Below are 16,882 nucleotides of genomic sequence, written 5' to 3'. Positions count from 1 at the left end.
ATACATGTAATATCCTCCTGATAACCAGCCATGATGTCCTTATTGTGGTGGGGTTAACTTCTCATACATGTAATATCCTCCTGATAACCAGCCATGATGTCCTTATTGTGGCTGGGATATCTTCTCATACATGTAGTGTCCCCTCCTGATAACCAGCCATGATGTCCTTATTGTGGTCAGGTTATCTTCTCATACATGTAGTGTCCTCCTGATAACCAGCCATGATGTCCTTATTGTGGTCAGGTTATCTTCTCATACATGTAGTGTCCCCTCCTGATAACCAGCCATGATGTCCTTATTGTGGTCAGGTTATCTTCTCATACATGTAGTGTCCCCTCCTGATAACCAGCCATGATGTCCTTATTGTGGTCAGGTTATCTTCTCATACATGTAGTGTCCCCTCCTGATAACCAGCCATGATGTCCTTATTGTGGTCAGGTTATCTTCTCATACATGTAGTGTCCCCTCCTGATAACCAGCCATGATGTCCTTATTGTGGTCGGGTTATCTTCTCATACATGTAGTGTCCTCTCCTAATAACCAGCCATGATGTCCTTATTGTGGTTGGGTTATCTTCTCATACATGTAGTGTCCTCTCCTAATAACCAGCCATGATGTCCTTATTGTGGTCGGGTTATCTTCTCATACATGTAGTGTCCTCCTGATAACCAGCCATTATGTCCTTATTGTGGTCGGGTTATCTTCTCATACATGTAGTGTCCTCCTGATAACCAGCCATGATGTCCTTATTGTGGTCAGGTTATCTTCTCATACATGTAGTGTCCTCCTGATAACCAGCCATGATGTCCTTATTGTGGTCAGGGTATCTTCTCATACATGTAGTGTCCTCCTGATAACCAGCCATGATGTCCTTATTGTGGTCAGGTTATCTTCTCATACATATAGTGTCACCGACCCAGTCACAGTTAGGAAATCATGGCGGGGTAAGGTAAGGTGACTGTTTCCCTTTAAGCATCTTAACTGGATGAATGAAGGAATTTACAGTCAAACATCCCATGTGTTTTTGGAAGGTTTGGATAAATGGCAGAATGGCCGATGGTGTGCCTGAAGGTTCACATAACGCTGCATTAGCATGGAGCTGAATGTTTTCATTGACTGTTCTCCTCTCCACGTGGATCTTCCTTTTGATAACTGATCTGGAGAATGATGTGGGTAGTGCTGGAAAAGCGCCAGTGAAGAGGTAGATTATCTGGCGGAGGTTCCTGAGTTCACCTCTGGTTTCTGAAATATTGGACAAAAGACAACTTCTCCCAGCACATTCTCAGAAATCGAGGCGCGCGATAAAGGCAACACAGGAAGAATTTTGCTTATAATGAGTTTCCCTGGCCATATGGATACATTTGCATAGTTCCAGACAATCCCGTCTTTGTGACATGTTGCTCAGCTTCTTCAATAGATAATTAAAGATGAAACCGAAATAGATTTTTATCATGTTAAAATATCCCGTAAGCAAGTGAAATATTATTACAAGTGAATGAGATGATTGATTAGGATTAATCTTCAATCATCTTCATGTTCTTAAAGGCAGATAAACCTCTGTTAAGACTTAAAGGGGTTATTTACAATTAGAAAAACATGGCTGGGCTGCTTTCTTTAAAAACAGCGCTACATCTGCCAACTGGTTGTGTATGGAATTGCAACTTGGCTCCCTTTATTTATGGAGCAGAATTTCAACTAATGGACAGGTATGGCTGTGCCCTTCAGATAGATAGGTTACTGTCACCAGACGCAGCATATCACCCCAGCCCTGCAGATAGATAGGTTACTGTCACCAGAACCAGCATATCACCCCAGCCCTGCAGATAGATAGGTTACTGTCACCGGAACCAGCATATCACCCCAGCCCTGCAGATAGATAGGTTACTGTCACCGGAACCAGCATATCACCCCAGCCCTGCAGATAGATAGGTTACTGTCACCAGACCCAGCATATCACCCCGGACCTGCAGATAGATAGGTTACTGTCACCAGACCCAGCATATCACCCCGGACCTGCAGATAGATAGGTTACTGTCACCAGAACCAGCATATCACCCCAGCCCTGCAGATAGATAGGTTACTGTCACCAGAACCAGTATATCACCCCGGACCTGCAGATAGATAGGTTACTGTCACCAGACCCAGCATATCACCCCAGCCCTGCAGATAGATAGGTTACTGTCACCAGACCCAGCATATCACCCCAGCCCTGCAGATAGATAGGTTACTGTCACCAGACCCAGCATATCACCCCAGTCCTGCAGATAGATAGGTTACCGACACCAGACCCAGCATATCACCCCAGCCCTGCAGATAGATAGGTTACTGTCACCAGAACCAGCATATCACCCCAGCCCTGCAGATAGATAGGTTACTGTCACCAGAACCAGCATATCACCCCAGCCCTGCAGATAGATAGGTTACTGTCACCAGAACCAGCATATCACCCCAGCTCTGCAGATAGATAGGTTACTGTCACCAGAACCAGCATATCACCCCAGCCCTGCAGATAGATAGGTTACTGTCACCAGAACCAGCATATCACCCCAGCCCTGCAGATAGATAGGTTACTGTCACCAGAACCAGCATATCACCCCAGCCCTGCAGATAGATAGGTTAGTGTCACCAGAACCAGCATATCACCCCAGCCCTGCAGATAGATAGGTTACTGTCACCAGAACCAGCATATCACCCCAGCCCTGCAGATAGATAGGTTACTGTCACCAGAACCAGCATATCACCCCAGCTCTGCAGATAGATAGGTTACTGTCACCAGAACCAGCATATCACCCCAGTCCTGCAGATAGATAGGTTACTGTCACCAGAACCAGCATATCACCCCAGCCCTGCAGATAGATAGGTTACTGTCACCAGAACCAGCATATCACCCCAGCCCTGCAGATAGATAGGTTAGGGCCACGTGAATCAAATTGTATTTTCCCTTTTTGAATTGGCGCCTTGCTTGCCTAGATATGAATGTTTTTGGAAATAAGCAAATGAGCTTTTTTGGAGGGCGTTACTACTTATCTCTTTGGATCATTGCTCTAAAGAGTTAATTTGCATATTGACAAAAGCGGGATATCTTGCCAATGGAGGCCCTGAGTTATAAGGGGAATTGATCATTATGAAGGTTGGGGACACCTGAATCAATCTTTTGGGCTGGTTTGATATGCTGGGTTCTGGTCTAATTCAGACGGCCATATTTTTGGTCCATGTTCTCTGTATGTACTACAGGCTGCACACAGACTGCACTTGGACAGTGTATTGTTGCATTTCATGCCGCCATTGCGTCACTGTATTTGTTAAATTGCAGAAGAGGTGAACTTGGAGATGTCTGTTGGCCTTCTGGTTCGTCTCCATCCCTCACAATGGGTTTGATTAGCAAGCTTTGTGACAGAAGAACATCAGAATAGCAAAAAAGGGGGTCGTTTTTTGTGTATGGGTGAGGGGACAACCATCCAGCGATGTCTCTCCAGGACCAGCAGCTCGGCCCTGTACATTTGAACCCATCAATTCTAGTGATCGCTCTGGTCTCCCTTCACAATACTGATCGGTGGGATCCAATCTAGGGTCGGACTTCCATGTATGACACCGGACGGACAATGCAGGTTGTTCCTGAACAACTTATAATATTTGTCCAAGAAATGGTCTTGTTGGTTAAATTTGGAATATTTTTTATAATGGAATGTATGAGGATGAGGTCGGGTTGTTGGGTCGTAGATCTCATAAGAACGGACTAAGGTTAGGGCAGTAAAAGCCGTAGAGTGAATGAATGTTGTATTCTGGTATTACCTTATGTAACCCCCGGAAAAGCCAGAAGAGAGAAAAAAATTCCCCATCTAGAAACAAGGGCCCTGTTGTCTCTGTCAGATCTCAAAGACAGAGAGGGACGTTCTCTATTTTATGTTACTACTACCCAGAATCCAAACTCTTCAAAGCCGAAGAGCAGTAAATGTGGTCGGTTGTCATTACCCTCGGCTGGATCTAGGATAGATCTGTATTGTTGGGTTATTATATGCGAAAATGGGTGGAAAATGGAATTTAGCAATTTGATGTATTTATATTTTTTTTATATTATATTACATTGTAGTATGTTCTAGGATATTTTATTTTATTTTTTTATATTAAAGGATAGGATATATATATTATTTATTATTATTATTATTATTATGATTATTATTATTATTATTATTATTATTATTTTATGATTATTATTATTATTATTTTATGATTATTATCCCCTGATAAGTTAAATGGCCTAAAATATTCACTAAAAATAGGCAACTTTTTTTGTTTTGCACCACTTTCATGGACACGGTGTGAGCAATGTGCTCCCGAAACCTACGGCAGCTACAAACTGGTGTGTATTTCGGGGTGCAGACGCATGACCCATCTGATTTATAGTCATAGGTGAGGTGCACCCTCCACTGTTGCAAGGGATATTAAGACCCCCATTGAGTTTCTGTTGCAGATATTGGGGCGCTTTTTGAGCCAAAATCAATAGTGGAGTCGAGAGGATTGGGAAATGCAAAGGAAGCTCGTACACTTTTTCCAATTCACTCCTGTATTTGGCTCAAATAAAGTGCTTACAATGGTTTTATTTGTCAAGATTGATCACCTTCATTAGATATCTTATAGAGAACACTTTTTCTTAAACTTTAGATGGTGCCGACCTAGTCCGAAGACCTAGACCTAAAATGCCTTCACGTGGGTCCCTGTCCACAGTGGAGATAATTGTCTAATTTCTCAATATCCGTCACTAACACACCAGACCATATGGTCAATTTAGACCAATTATCCAATGCATGTTTTGGATCTGGAGAGAAACCCCTGAGAACAGGAGATGATGCGTATAAGCGGCCCAGCCCAGGTTAGACTCCAAAAAAGTCTGTGCCGGAGCAATTGGTACAATTCTAGCACAGCAAACCAAATTTTTGTCCCTAGCCAAAGTCGGCAACCTTCGGCTCTGCAGCTTTTGCAAAACTACAACTCCCAGCATGCATACTTGCTCTGCTGTTCTTGGAACTCCCATGGAAGTGAATGGAGCATGCTGGGAGTTGTAGTTTCACAGCAGCTGGAGAGCCCAAGGTTCCCGACCCCTACTCTAACGCATACATGGCTGGGGTAAAATTCACCCAATGGTCCTGGTGCCACAAAGTAGCAGAGCGAGCACGAGCCGGCATCATCACGTTGCCAATCGTATACATGAACGTTCCGCCATCATCCGGTGGCAATACATGGATTATTCTTGTGCCGCTCGGACGTAGATGAACTCAATTACAACATTGAAATATTGCTTCAGCAAAAGAGAATTACTCTGAGAGTTTTTTTTCCTCCCTCTTTACTAATATTATTTGATGACCATAAATGTTGTTTGAAAATTTCCTCCTGAGTGGAGAAAATGGCGTTTGTTTGTGGTAATTGAATTTCTAAGCGCTTGCTCTGTCACTTTCCAATATGGGCTAAGTCAATTGGAACTTATGATTTCATTGCTTTCTGGAGGAAAGTCGTATGTAAATTGATCCGGGATGTGTTCGGAGAAAGCAGTTTGGAAATTGAGATGGCTATTATTTATCGTGTTATAGCTGCATCTGGTCGATGAGGTCCCGTGTCACATTCTATTAGACAAAAATGAGGTCCCTGATTCACCCCCGTTGGGTTAATTTGTGTATAAAGCGTCTTCCTATCTGCCAATTCCATGGCTATTACAGGTTATGAGCAAACATTTTGATTGGAAATCATGAACTCCCGGGAGCGCAGATGGAGTGGATTTGGGAGGGCGGCGGGAGATAGCAGTTTAGTTCGACTTAAAAACTTGACTCGGTCAATAAGTGTAGACAAAAAGAAAAAAGTGAAAAGCACCAACTAAGTATCAATGTATAAATAACACAAAAAATTCTTTTGATTTTAAATTTATTGTTACAAAAATTGTCTACAAATCTGCTTTCGTTTCTCTTCGTGCCAAAGTAAGATAGTTTGTAGTGGGAAATTTTTTTGGATTTTTTTTTTTGTACAATTTAACAGACGGATTTATTTACTTTGAGAAATACCCCAAAAGTTTGGCACTAGCCTAAATGTTCCTGGTGTGAGGGATACATGGCTGCTGAGTTCCGATGATGTCTGATATAGCTATATCTGCCCATGAGCGCATTTGGACCCAAGAATGGAATTTTTAGCAATTTTAGCGAAGAGTTAAATATTTCATGTTCCTATATGAAGAGAAAACAGAGTTTATCATTTTCACCCCACCCCGTATGGCCCCTCCACCTGACCCATCTATCAAAGTTAACAGAACCCCACTTTCCTCTGTCCCACAGGCACGATGTCTTAGGGTCACCCTGGACTCCGACCTATTCTTAGTCACATGTTCAAACCCTCAACACCTCCTGCCGCCTCCAGCTCAAGAACATCCACCGGATCCGCTCCTTCCTCACCCAGGAAACTACCAAGATGCTCGTCCAGGCCCTCATAATCTCCCGCTTGGACTACCTCAACACCCTTCTCCATGGACTCCCAGCAAACACCCTCGCCCCCCTCCAGTCCACCTTAAACTGCGCTGCTTGTTTAATTCACCTCATCCCCCGATCTTCATCGGCTGCTCCCCTCTGTCAGTCCCTCCACTGGCTACCTATAGCCCAGCGAATTGAGTTCAAACTACTAACGCTAACATACAAAGCCATCCACAACCTGTCCCCTCCATATATCTCTGACCTCATCCTAACCTGTCCCCTCCATATATCGCTGAACTAATCTGCTAGCTGCGCACAAGTAACCTCAGATCCTCCAATGATCTTAAGGCTAGTTCACACGTGAACAAAGGGGCGGATTTTGACAGCGGATTTCACTTCAAAATCCGCCCCTTTACAATGGTGGTCTCCGGGCTGCCGCTAGCGGAGAAAAGAAAGGACATGTCCTTTCTTCAGGCGGAAGCCGCGCAGGCTCAGCCGCGCGGCTTCCGCCCCCGGCAGCTCCCTCCTATGTCGGCTCATTAATTTGAGCCGACTGCAGAAGGTTAAGCCGCGACAGCGATGGTCGCGGCAGGCGGGTTTTGACAAGAGAGAGACGCGGCTCACCGCGGCTCTCTCCGTGTCAAAACCCGCGCGGGCAGTTCACGTGTGAACTGACCCTTACTCCGCTCTGCTCTGATCCGCTCCTCACACAACCATCTCCAAGATTTCTCTCGTGCATCCCCCATACTCTGGAACTCCTTACCACGACACATAAGACTGACCCCCACAATCACAGGATTCAAGAAGGCCCTGAAGACTCCCCTATTCAGGAAGGCCTACACCCCCCAATAACACTATCACCGCACTGCCATCTGTATAGTCTCCCCCTCTCCTTCTGTCTCTACCCCCTTCCCCCCCATAGACTGTAAGCCCTCGTGGGCAGGGCCCTCTACCCCACCGTGCCAGTCGGTCACTGTTAGTTTTGCGTATATTTTGTGTGTTGTATGTAACCCCCAAATGTACAGCACCATGGAATTAATCTAATAATGTACAGCACCAACAATAATAATATAGAACATGTGGGTTCATTCATCTACCCAAATTAGAATTTTTAGGGCCATGGGTATGTAACAGTTGGCAGAGGAAAAGAATCCTGCATGGAGGCACTTGGTTCAAAAATGAGAGACACACAACAGTCCCCATTATGGTTAATGCGGTCTGTCGGGCTCCATGTGTAACTGAAATCTTAGTGGTCTTCCTCTTCCTTGTATGGGTTCCCCAATGGACCCAAAGAACAAAGAGCCAGCGCCAGTGAGAGTCTAGTTTGGTGGGGACTATGCGAGTCCACTAGAACCCAAAGTGATTGTTGGCTTTCATCAATTCAGCAATGAACCAGATTAGAGATGAGCGAACACTGTTCGGATCAGCCGATCCGAACAGCACGCACCCATAGAAATGAATGGAAGCACCTGTGATGCTGACTTTGCCGGCGGCCGGCCAGCGTCACAGGTGCTTCCATTCATTTCTATGGGTGCGTGCTGTTCGGATCGGCTGATCCGAACAGTGTTCGCTCATCTCTAAACCAGATTTTCAGTCTAGTATTTTATAGGACTGCAGTATCTTGAAAACTTTGGGCTTTTCTTAGAAATCGGGGGGGGGGGGGGGGGGGGGCGGGGGCACTTAATTTACTATCACTTGACCTTCTGTTTTAAGAAGATTCACTTATTGTTTGTTGCTACAAAATTAAGTAACTTGAAGTTTGCGAGCACTGGTGCAAAATGTGTAATGTGGCCCCTACCTGCCATGTGCTGTTTAGAATAAGATCAGGGGATAAGAGAGACTTACAAGCCTTTTATATTTAATCTGCCAGAGGGTCCTTTGTGGCACCTTCAGTCGGAGTCCAGGGCCCGGTAGTGACTGTGACCGCTACACCCCTGAGTATAATAAAAAGACGCCAAATCAAACTGGAATGGGTCTTGGTTTATACATATCGGTGCATAAATTGTATAGGCATGTGTGGAACAATGTTGCAAATGAAAAATGGATTAATAGTTCTTATCGATTAACAAAATAAAGTAAAAGAGTAATATAAACCCATCAATATTTGGTGTGACTTTTGCTCTTTGGAGGAGGAGTCCTGGGAGTGACGACCCGGCCCCTGCAGAGCCCTGATCTCATCATCATCCAGTCTGTCTAGGTTGACATGAAGAGACAGACGGATTGGCGCAAGCAACATCCACAGAAGATCTGGGCTTAGTTCTCCAAGATGGCGTCGGGAACAACCTCCCTGCCCAGTTCTGCCAAAAATTGTCTGCAAGTACCGAGAAGAACTGATGGAAGGAAAAAGGCAAAGGTCATGCCAAATATTGATGGGATTTTAATTGACACAAATGCACTATTAACCCTTCTATTTTAGAGCGTTTTTCTTTTGCAGCATTTTTCCGCACCTGCATAAAACATTTGCACAGGCACATAAATCCCAGTCATCTGTTCATTAGATGTAAATGGCCGCCTCTCTTGTATTAGACTTTATGTGGTTGCTATCGGCCGGTGCAGGCGGCTGTCGAGCTGGCACTGCTGCCACTGTATCTCTTAACACTCAGTTAACATTAACGCCTCAGCTGCTAGGCCCCATGAAAATTAATGAAGCCTGACGCGTAGGGAGTGAAAGGTCAAAGCCTGAACTTCCGCTGCGCTTGTGCTGTTTTGTTGTCTGCCACAGTGTTAACAAAAGGTGGAAGACTCATCTTGCTGTGCCCGACACACACTCTTCACAGGAGCTAATTCCCCCTCCCCCGCTCTCTATTAACCCTGGGACTGGATCACTGTTACACCTCAGAGATTCCACATCAGGAGACAACATCTCATGGCGGCGGGCTAAGGAGAGAGAATAAGACGCTGCTATAAACCTTTACCCGCTCCTCTTTCATTCCCAATTTCGCAAACTTATTCTATGGAGATGCCGGGACTTATTGGAGGAGTCCGGGGATCTTTCTGTTGACGAGGATTATAATTTGTATCGTTACATTTCCTTTATTTCTTATTTGATTAATAAATTATTCTAGACGACTGTAATGAAAATAAAATTGGGAAATTCACAAATTTACAGAATTGGTTTTGTCAAATTCACACAGTCATATTTTTGCGGTGGAGATGGCTTTTGGTCATGGGGATACACTGAAGTCGCAGCTTTTTGTAGGATTTGGTAGATGGCGCTCTGCTTGTTTCCGGTGCAGTTACAATGTATTCTCTACCCCCCTCCCCCCCCCCCCCGCACACACCATTCCCCAGGAAATACTTCTGAGCCTTTCAGCACCCGATATTCTTTTAGGCTCGCTACTGTCAAGTGGGCGGTCCTGGGAAAGCATTGCATTTAAGACCACCTACCTGACAGTAGCGAGTCTAAGACCACCCACCTGACTAATTGATAGGTTTAACTTTTGTTACCTGACTCAAGAAGGCTCTTAAACTGGCCATACACATTAGGTGATTGTTGGCCAAACCTACCAATATTTGATGGATCAGTTGACCATCTTATGTGTACGGGGCCTCCTGATTCCTTGGGGTCAGCAGATAAAATAAGTCTGGCCATCCATTCTCCTTCTCCTAGGACATAGACCTTAGTACCCTTTAAATTTGGGTGCCTCGGCTAGAGCATTACCGTGTCCCAGCCTGGGCCCACTAGAGGATCCTCTGTTACCCTGGTGGGCCGGTCTGACATTGATATATAGCTATAGAGGGCCTGAACCACATAGAACGCTACATCCCTGGGGACGAGCCATGTAATATATTTATTTGTGTGTTTGTATATAATTTAAAGGGACCCCCGTCACCATAAGAATGCAGGCACTATATTATAAAGCAAGAAGAGCTGAGCGGACTGATATATAGATCTATGGGAAAAACTTCTTTAGAACTTGTCATTTATCCCTGTATTTCTCTATTTCTAGGCTTTGAAGGTATAATTGAGTCTAGTGGGCGGTCCTAACGGTGATTGGTTGAGTGGGAGTGGTCATCCACTGTTAGGACCACCCACTAGACTCAATTACTCTTCTAAGCCGAGAGAGAAACAAATGGATACAGGACAAGTTCTACAGAACCTTTCCCCATAAACTATGTATCAATCTGCTCAGCTCCTCCTGCTCTATAACCTGCCGCCCGCAGAAGGAGCGCCTTGTCCTATGACCTGTCCCCTTTAAGTTTGTTCGAATCAGTCCCTCATTGCAATCCGTAACACATTTCCCCCTCGTTCTAAGCAATAGATCATTTGGATTTGCTATACTCGCTTCCCGGCTACCTCGCATGGACTTGGCCAAATGTAATTGTGCGCGGTATTGATTGTTACTGTAATCATTCCCTGCCTGTAGGCGCTCGCCGGGACATTGGGTCAAGTTATTACAACACCTACTTATAGCACAGAATACTTTTTGGTGGTGTTCCACAAACACCTTGGAAGATATAATTATAAGGAGAAGTAGCCCTTGTGAGAGAGACATTTCCTGGAGACGTCCTTGAAAAATAAAGATTTTACCTCTAATAAGGACATGAGAACCTTTTGCATTCGGTGCGATTGCTGGAATTATTTCGGGAGGTCGGCGTTGCGCTTTGTCTTTACTCTTAATAGACTTCTCATTATAGGAGGCCTTGTGCGCACGACCGAGTGCAGGCCGAGGGGGATGATTATTATTATTTATATTACCTTCCATCCCCCATTGATTTCGAGAAGGGTTCCGATCCGTTGTGTTCCAATTTCATGGTAGGACCTGCTCTATAGGTATCAGAACGGACCATGAGAAGCCCCTCGGACCGCACAGTTGGTCGTGTTCCTGGTTGTAGTCTGTTTGGACTAAAGACTAATATGGTTTATTGCAGATGTTTGTGGTTATGCTCGTAACCCCGTGACCCAACAAGGGCCAGACTATGAAATATTGGAGATTTATTTTTCTAGGTCATCAGTATTAGATTGGTGGGGTCTAACATCTGGAACCCTCACAGATCAGCTGTCTGACGTGGTAGCAGAGCTCTAGTGAATGCTGTACAGGGCCATGTGACATCACATTCATTTGTCATATGGCCTGGTTGTGGCTCAGTCCCATTCAAGTGAATGGGCTTAACTGGAATACTAAGCACGGCTGCTCTACAATGTGCGATGCTAGGCTTGGCTAGTAATGAGGAGGCCGCAGTATTCGCTGATCAGAAGGGGTGCTGGATGCCAGGACCGCGCCGATCTGATATTGATTAGCTAATCGAAGCATAGAGCAGCAGTGTTTTAGTCCAGGGTCCCTCAGTGGACTGTATAAATACTTACTATGTGGACCATGCCTTGGGTGTCCAAGCTGGATCTATCCCTGGGTCACGTGGTCAGAAGAATCACCCAGAAAATGTCGCTTGGCCTCCTCCCTCTTCTCTGTGCACACATGTAGTTAGTACTTGGGTGCAGGTTTGTCATATTGGGGACCCCTTCCCCCAATCAGAAGTCTTAGGCCATGCCCCCTTACCGGATCTGCTCACCCATTATAGACCCCACACCGTATTCTGCTTCGCTGCTATGTGGCCCCCTGACCTCCGTGACCTTATTATACTCTACCAGCCCCCATAGCACAGGTAATGTAGTGTAGGGAGGGGGTAGGGCGATCTGGGGTCAGTTCTGGTCACGTGGCCCAGGGTCCAACACCCAGGTACAGCATCTAAAACAGCAAGAAATACTCACTGCTACTTCCTTAAGACAAATCCAATTTTCCGATAATTTTTTTTCCCCCTTTGTCAGCGAATGTAACCTAATCTATCTTTTCTTTTCTTCCTTGCAGGATCCTTACCCTACGAATATAAAATAGTGATTGCAGGGAATCATGAACTTACTTTTGATAAGGAATTCATGGCAGATCTTGTAAAACAGGATTACTACCGCTTTCCTTCAGTATCCAAATTGAAACCTGAAGACTTTGATAACGTGCAATCGCTGCTCACTAACAGTATTTACTTGCAAGATTCAGAAGTCACTGTGAAAGGATTCCGAATCTACGGCGCACCGTGGTGAGTTACACTCTGCGTCCGCCTGGCGGAGGATTGTTATTACTAATACATGTGCCGGGGCTGATCGTCGGCTCATTCTTAAGCAGGTTTTTCAGACTTTCTTGGGGTAGAACTTATAAAATGGATTACGTTTCCTGTTCTGTTCTTTGTCTGCGTGAGCTGGAACAAATGCAAGTAGTGGGATTCGGTTTCTAGACGCTTGTATATAATACAGAGTTCTAATGGCTTTTGTGTTTGTTTTTACTCGTTCAGATAACCTTGTGCTCTAATGGTTCCCTACATCTACGTTTCAATAGTTCAGGCTTAATGGATGTGCGTGACCTCCTGTCTCTAAATCCATTTCGCTGGTGCCAAACACGATGACATTGACCCCCGTACCTGAAATAACCATTGATGAATCTAGTCCAAGCTATTGGTAATTGTAGGCTCTTATGGGGTCGGGCATGGGACCGTTTCAGCCTATACATAAGGTCTAGTTCTGCAGTTACGTTTATAACGCTATTCGTTTTTATATCCCTTATTTGATTATATTTAATGGGCTTTTTTTTGGAGGTCGGCGTCGTAGAGTTGGGTCCAATTTTCAGTGGACAAAGTGTTTCAAATTTTTTTAAATTATTGATATTGTATAATTCAACATTTGTAGCAAATCTAATTTCTTCAATTCAATCATTAGGTTTTTTTGTGAATTAGTGGCTTTACTGCTTTCGTCTGGCCATGGCCACCAGCCAACCGTGCAGGAGATGGAGTCTGGTTGTGGAAAAATAAAGTCAGAGTCTGTGATTTGGCCTACTACCTTCACAATGGGCCATCATTATCTGGTGGCGGTCCAAGTAGTGTCTGTGCAAAGTTACTCCAACTCAACTCCCATTCACTCCAAAGAGCGCTGCGCTATATTAACGTTGCACGGCCACCATATAACGTACAGAGCCATCTGATTCTGGCTCCTTACACTGTATAGCACTGGGCTCGGCAGTCGTTCTGCACAGCTGATCAGTGCAGAACTTGGGTGTAGACCCACATTGATCAGATAGACGTCAGGCTAGGCCATAAAGATGCCAATATGCCCAATATCCAATGGATATCAAAGTCTTGTCCAGTCCAAGTGTAATTGGATCATATAACTAATGAATGAAGTTGATATTTTTCCTATTGAGCCTTGACCTCACCACTCTGATTTTCCAAAATACTAAACAGAGGTGTTGGCTTTTGGGTGTGACCATGCAAATTCGAAATGGAGCAGATTGTGGAACCAGTGTCTTCTTCCTTGTGATTTTAGGTATTGACCTGTAATGCGTTGGCTTGCTTGACTATTTGAGGAGGCCGCGTGCACTTATTTCTAGCAAACACTCGTAAGACCGGCCAAGTGATGTGTATGGAGATGTCTCGATGTGGGGTAGGAACGTGGAAGCAAGATTGGGCTGCTGGTTCTACATGAGTTACAGTTTTATTTTCGGGGGAGATAATCCATCATCGGGGGTCATGCAGAGGTTATATTTCACTCTTCCTATTCAGAACACATGCAGCCAAACCAAGTATGCATATGTGGTCTGGTAGAAAGACATGACCTACCGTGTAAAGGATTTACAGAATGGCTATATTATGACCGGAGATCACTCACAATGGACCAGGACCATGACATTTTTATTATTTATAATGGTTCTTGGGCGATGAGTAAATCGTCATAGTCTTCTATGATTTGATGTCCGCGCCATTCCTTCTCTCCTTTTGAGTCTGCTGTTGTGATTTTTGTCTGCTTGTCCTCTTAGTTTTTCTGTAGATTGTTGGCTTTTATCCGTTCTTTCATGTCGGGGTTGGTGTCCTCTTCAAAGGGTTCTTATTGATTCCCAGATTCTACACAAGGTAAAGCTGTAAGAATGTATCAGGGTCTCCTAATTGCAGAGGCTGAATCGTTGCAGGATATGGTCGTGTAGCGCTCGTAGGAGGTCACAATAAATGTCGTCTTATGGTTTAACAACTGCCAAAAAAGTGAAAATATCCTGTGCCAAGTAAAATGGCCTATTCCCTGCGGACTTGGGCTAGTTACTGTGCCTGGTGTGATGGTGTCATGTAATGGAGATTGTGTAATGGAAATACGTTGCGTTCTATCATCTGTAATTTGTTTGCCATTTTTCTTATTCTTTTAAATTTTTTAAAAATACATAAAATATATCTACTTACCTTCCAAATTCTTCATACTTTGTTGCCATTGTTCTGGTCCCTGTTTACTGCCCTGCATGATGACCCTTTGCTGTGACATCACTATGGTTGACACGTCCATGTCATCGGTCTCGTACGCTGTAGGTCATCTCACCCATGTGACCTATGTGCATGCAAAAGTGTAAACCGGTATCGAGGGACCCAATGGAATGTTGACAAACTGTGAAGGGATGTATTAAAGGGATTGTCCAAGATGAGGCATTGATGGTCAGTCCTTAGTAGAAGGTCAACACTATCAGATAAGTATACACTGATATCCATACAGTACAGAGAGCAGGAAGCAGAGGGCTCCGTAAACTGTATAGTAGCCACGGTGCACCGCTCTGGTCCCAATAACTCAGCAGTAGCGTGCCATGGCCATTGCACAGTGTAGAGAGAGCCATGGGATCTTGGCTAGAATGGTGGAGGAGTGGAGAGTCGGATCCTCACCAATCTTATATTGATGACCAATCCTAAGGAAAGTAAAAAAAATAAAAATCGTAATCCCCCCACCATTGTTCAGAGCCTCACCTCTCTAAATGGCCCAACCAAACTTGCCTATTATAACTTGTCCTGTAGTGATGACGAGCATCTAACCACCGTTGCCGTTACTGGACTTCAGCAGTCTCAGGCCTTGCATGTTGGCATCTCTACTAAAGTCGGTGATTATAGATGGGCGTACATCATGAGGTTGAATCCAATGAACTTGTTAGGCAAGAATTGGAAGCCCTAGTATTAGCAAATGCCCAGGGGAGGTGAGTAAAGATAAGTTATACTCACCTCTCCAGGGCATCCTGGCTGCATCTGGTTTTCTGCCTCTTCAGGCCTCTATGTAACGTCCCCCATTCTATTCTAGTCGGTTTGCTCATCCCGATCAGTGATTTAGCCAACACTTTTGAGACTCCTGAAAAAAAGGGGTGACCTCCTGGACTTCCAGGAGGTTGCAAAATTCTTGTCCCCATCTGCACGCTTCTACATCCACAGGGATTATAGTGTTTAATATGGGACTAGGACGCTTTATGTGCCAATAACCTCCAAAAACGGGGACATCTCAGAAGGGCATTTTCATGCCAACAATTTCCACATTCTCCATGAACCCTGTAGCCCAATATTGACTGGAATGATCACATCTACATAGAACAAATCCATTTAAGATTATTTTTTTTTATATGCTCTAATCCTATACATAGTAAAACCTCTCTACCATCCCATCGAAAACATGTTGTTGTAGTTTGATTGACGGTACAACAATAAGAGTTTGTCACGCAAGTGGGGGCGGTGAATACAGATTCGTAGGTGACGTCAAACTAAAAGATGTATTTTTGGGTATAGAAATCCTAAAGCATTGTAAGAATCAGACCTATAAGATATTTGCTGTGTTCAGGTTTGTCTTTTGCATTGGTCTTGAGCTCCAGTGTTTTCGATGGTTAGAATTGGGTAGACTGTGAAGATACACTTACCATCAAATCCTAATGACCGTGACCATCATAAGTTATAGGGGTTCGTCTAGTCCCATTCCAAATTGTATCCATTATAGTGTCCATTCTGAATGGAAGCCTTGACCCTAGTGACCCACCATTGATGAATTGAGAATTGACTCCCCATGTCCTGACAGTCTTGTGAAGATCCAGGAGTGTCAACATAGCATTGTGATCTGTCATGTGATCTCAGGGGCGTTCACGGCACTCATGGATTGGCTGCTGCCGTCACATGACCGATCATTGCTACAGACTGGCGGGGGACATGGGAAGTGTTGACACGGGAGCAGTGGTCAATTGGGAAGGTAAGAATTACTTTACTTGAATTACCGTAAAATAAACTTTTTGTAAAAAAAAATTCAAGGGGTAAGTAATGGATGTGGCACTGAATCTGAGGCGGATTCTGCCCCAAACTCTGCTCCAAATTCCGCCTGAAGCCAGCCTCCATTTATTTCAATGGGAGTCCTATCCAAGGAAAAATAATCGTCATTTGGATTGAGCCGATCTTGAGATTTCAGGATCGATTCCGATCATTTTCCAGACGATCGTGAAATTTGCTCGATCGGGATCTGATCTTTTCCGATCCCGATCGCTCAACCCTAATCGTCGTGTTAAATATATACAGAGATTCCACCTGATAACTCCTATTGAAGCGACTGGGAGGCCAAAAATACCGCCTGGCTGGTGCAGAATTTGCCGCAGAATTTTTACAACATGAAAAATCAA

General features: G+C 44.4%; 1 protein-coding gene across 3 annotated transcripts in view; it reads left to right on the top strand.

The window, feature by feature from the left end:
* Window positions 1–16,882, top strand: part of MPPED2 (metallophosphoesterase domain containing 2) — a 397,414-nt gene that overhangs the window by 48,891 nt on the left and 331,641 nt on the right. For all 3 annotated transcript variants that reach the window (XM_075280857.1, XM_075280858.1, XM_075280856.1), the window contains exon 4: window positions 12,257–12,482. In XM_075280857.1, coding sequence (XP_075136958.1) covers window positions 12,257–12,482 — 226 coding nt within the window. The remainder of the gene's footprint in view (window positions 1–12,256; window positions 12,483–16,882) is intronic.

This window comes from Leptodactylus fuscus, chromosome 7, assembly GCF_031893055.1.
Source record: "Leptodactylus fuscus isolate aLepFus1 chromosome 7, aLepFus1.hap2, whole genome shotgun sequence".
Classification (NCBI taxonomy): domain Eukaryota; kingdom Metazoa; phylum Chordata; class Amphibia; order Anura; family Leptodactylidae; genus Leptodactylus; species Leptodactylus fuscus.
The sequence above is the reverse complement of the archived record's forward strand: the minus strand, read 5'-3'. Positions and strand labels throughout refer to the sequence as shown.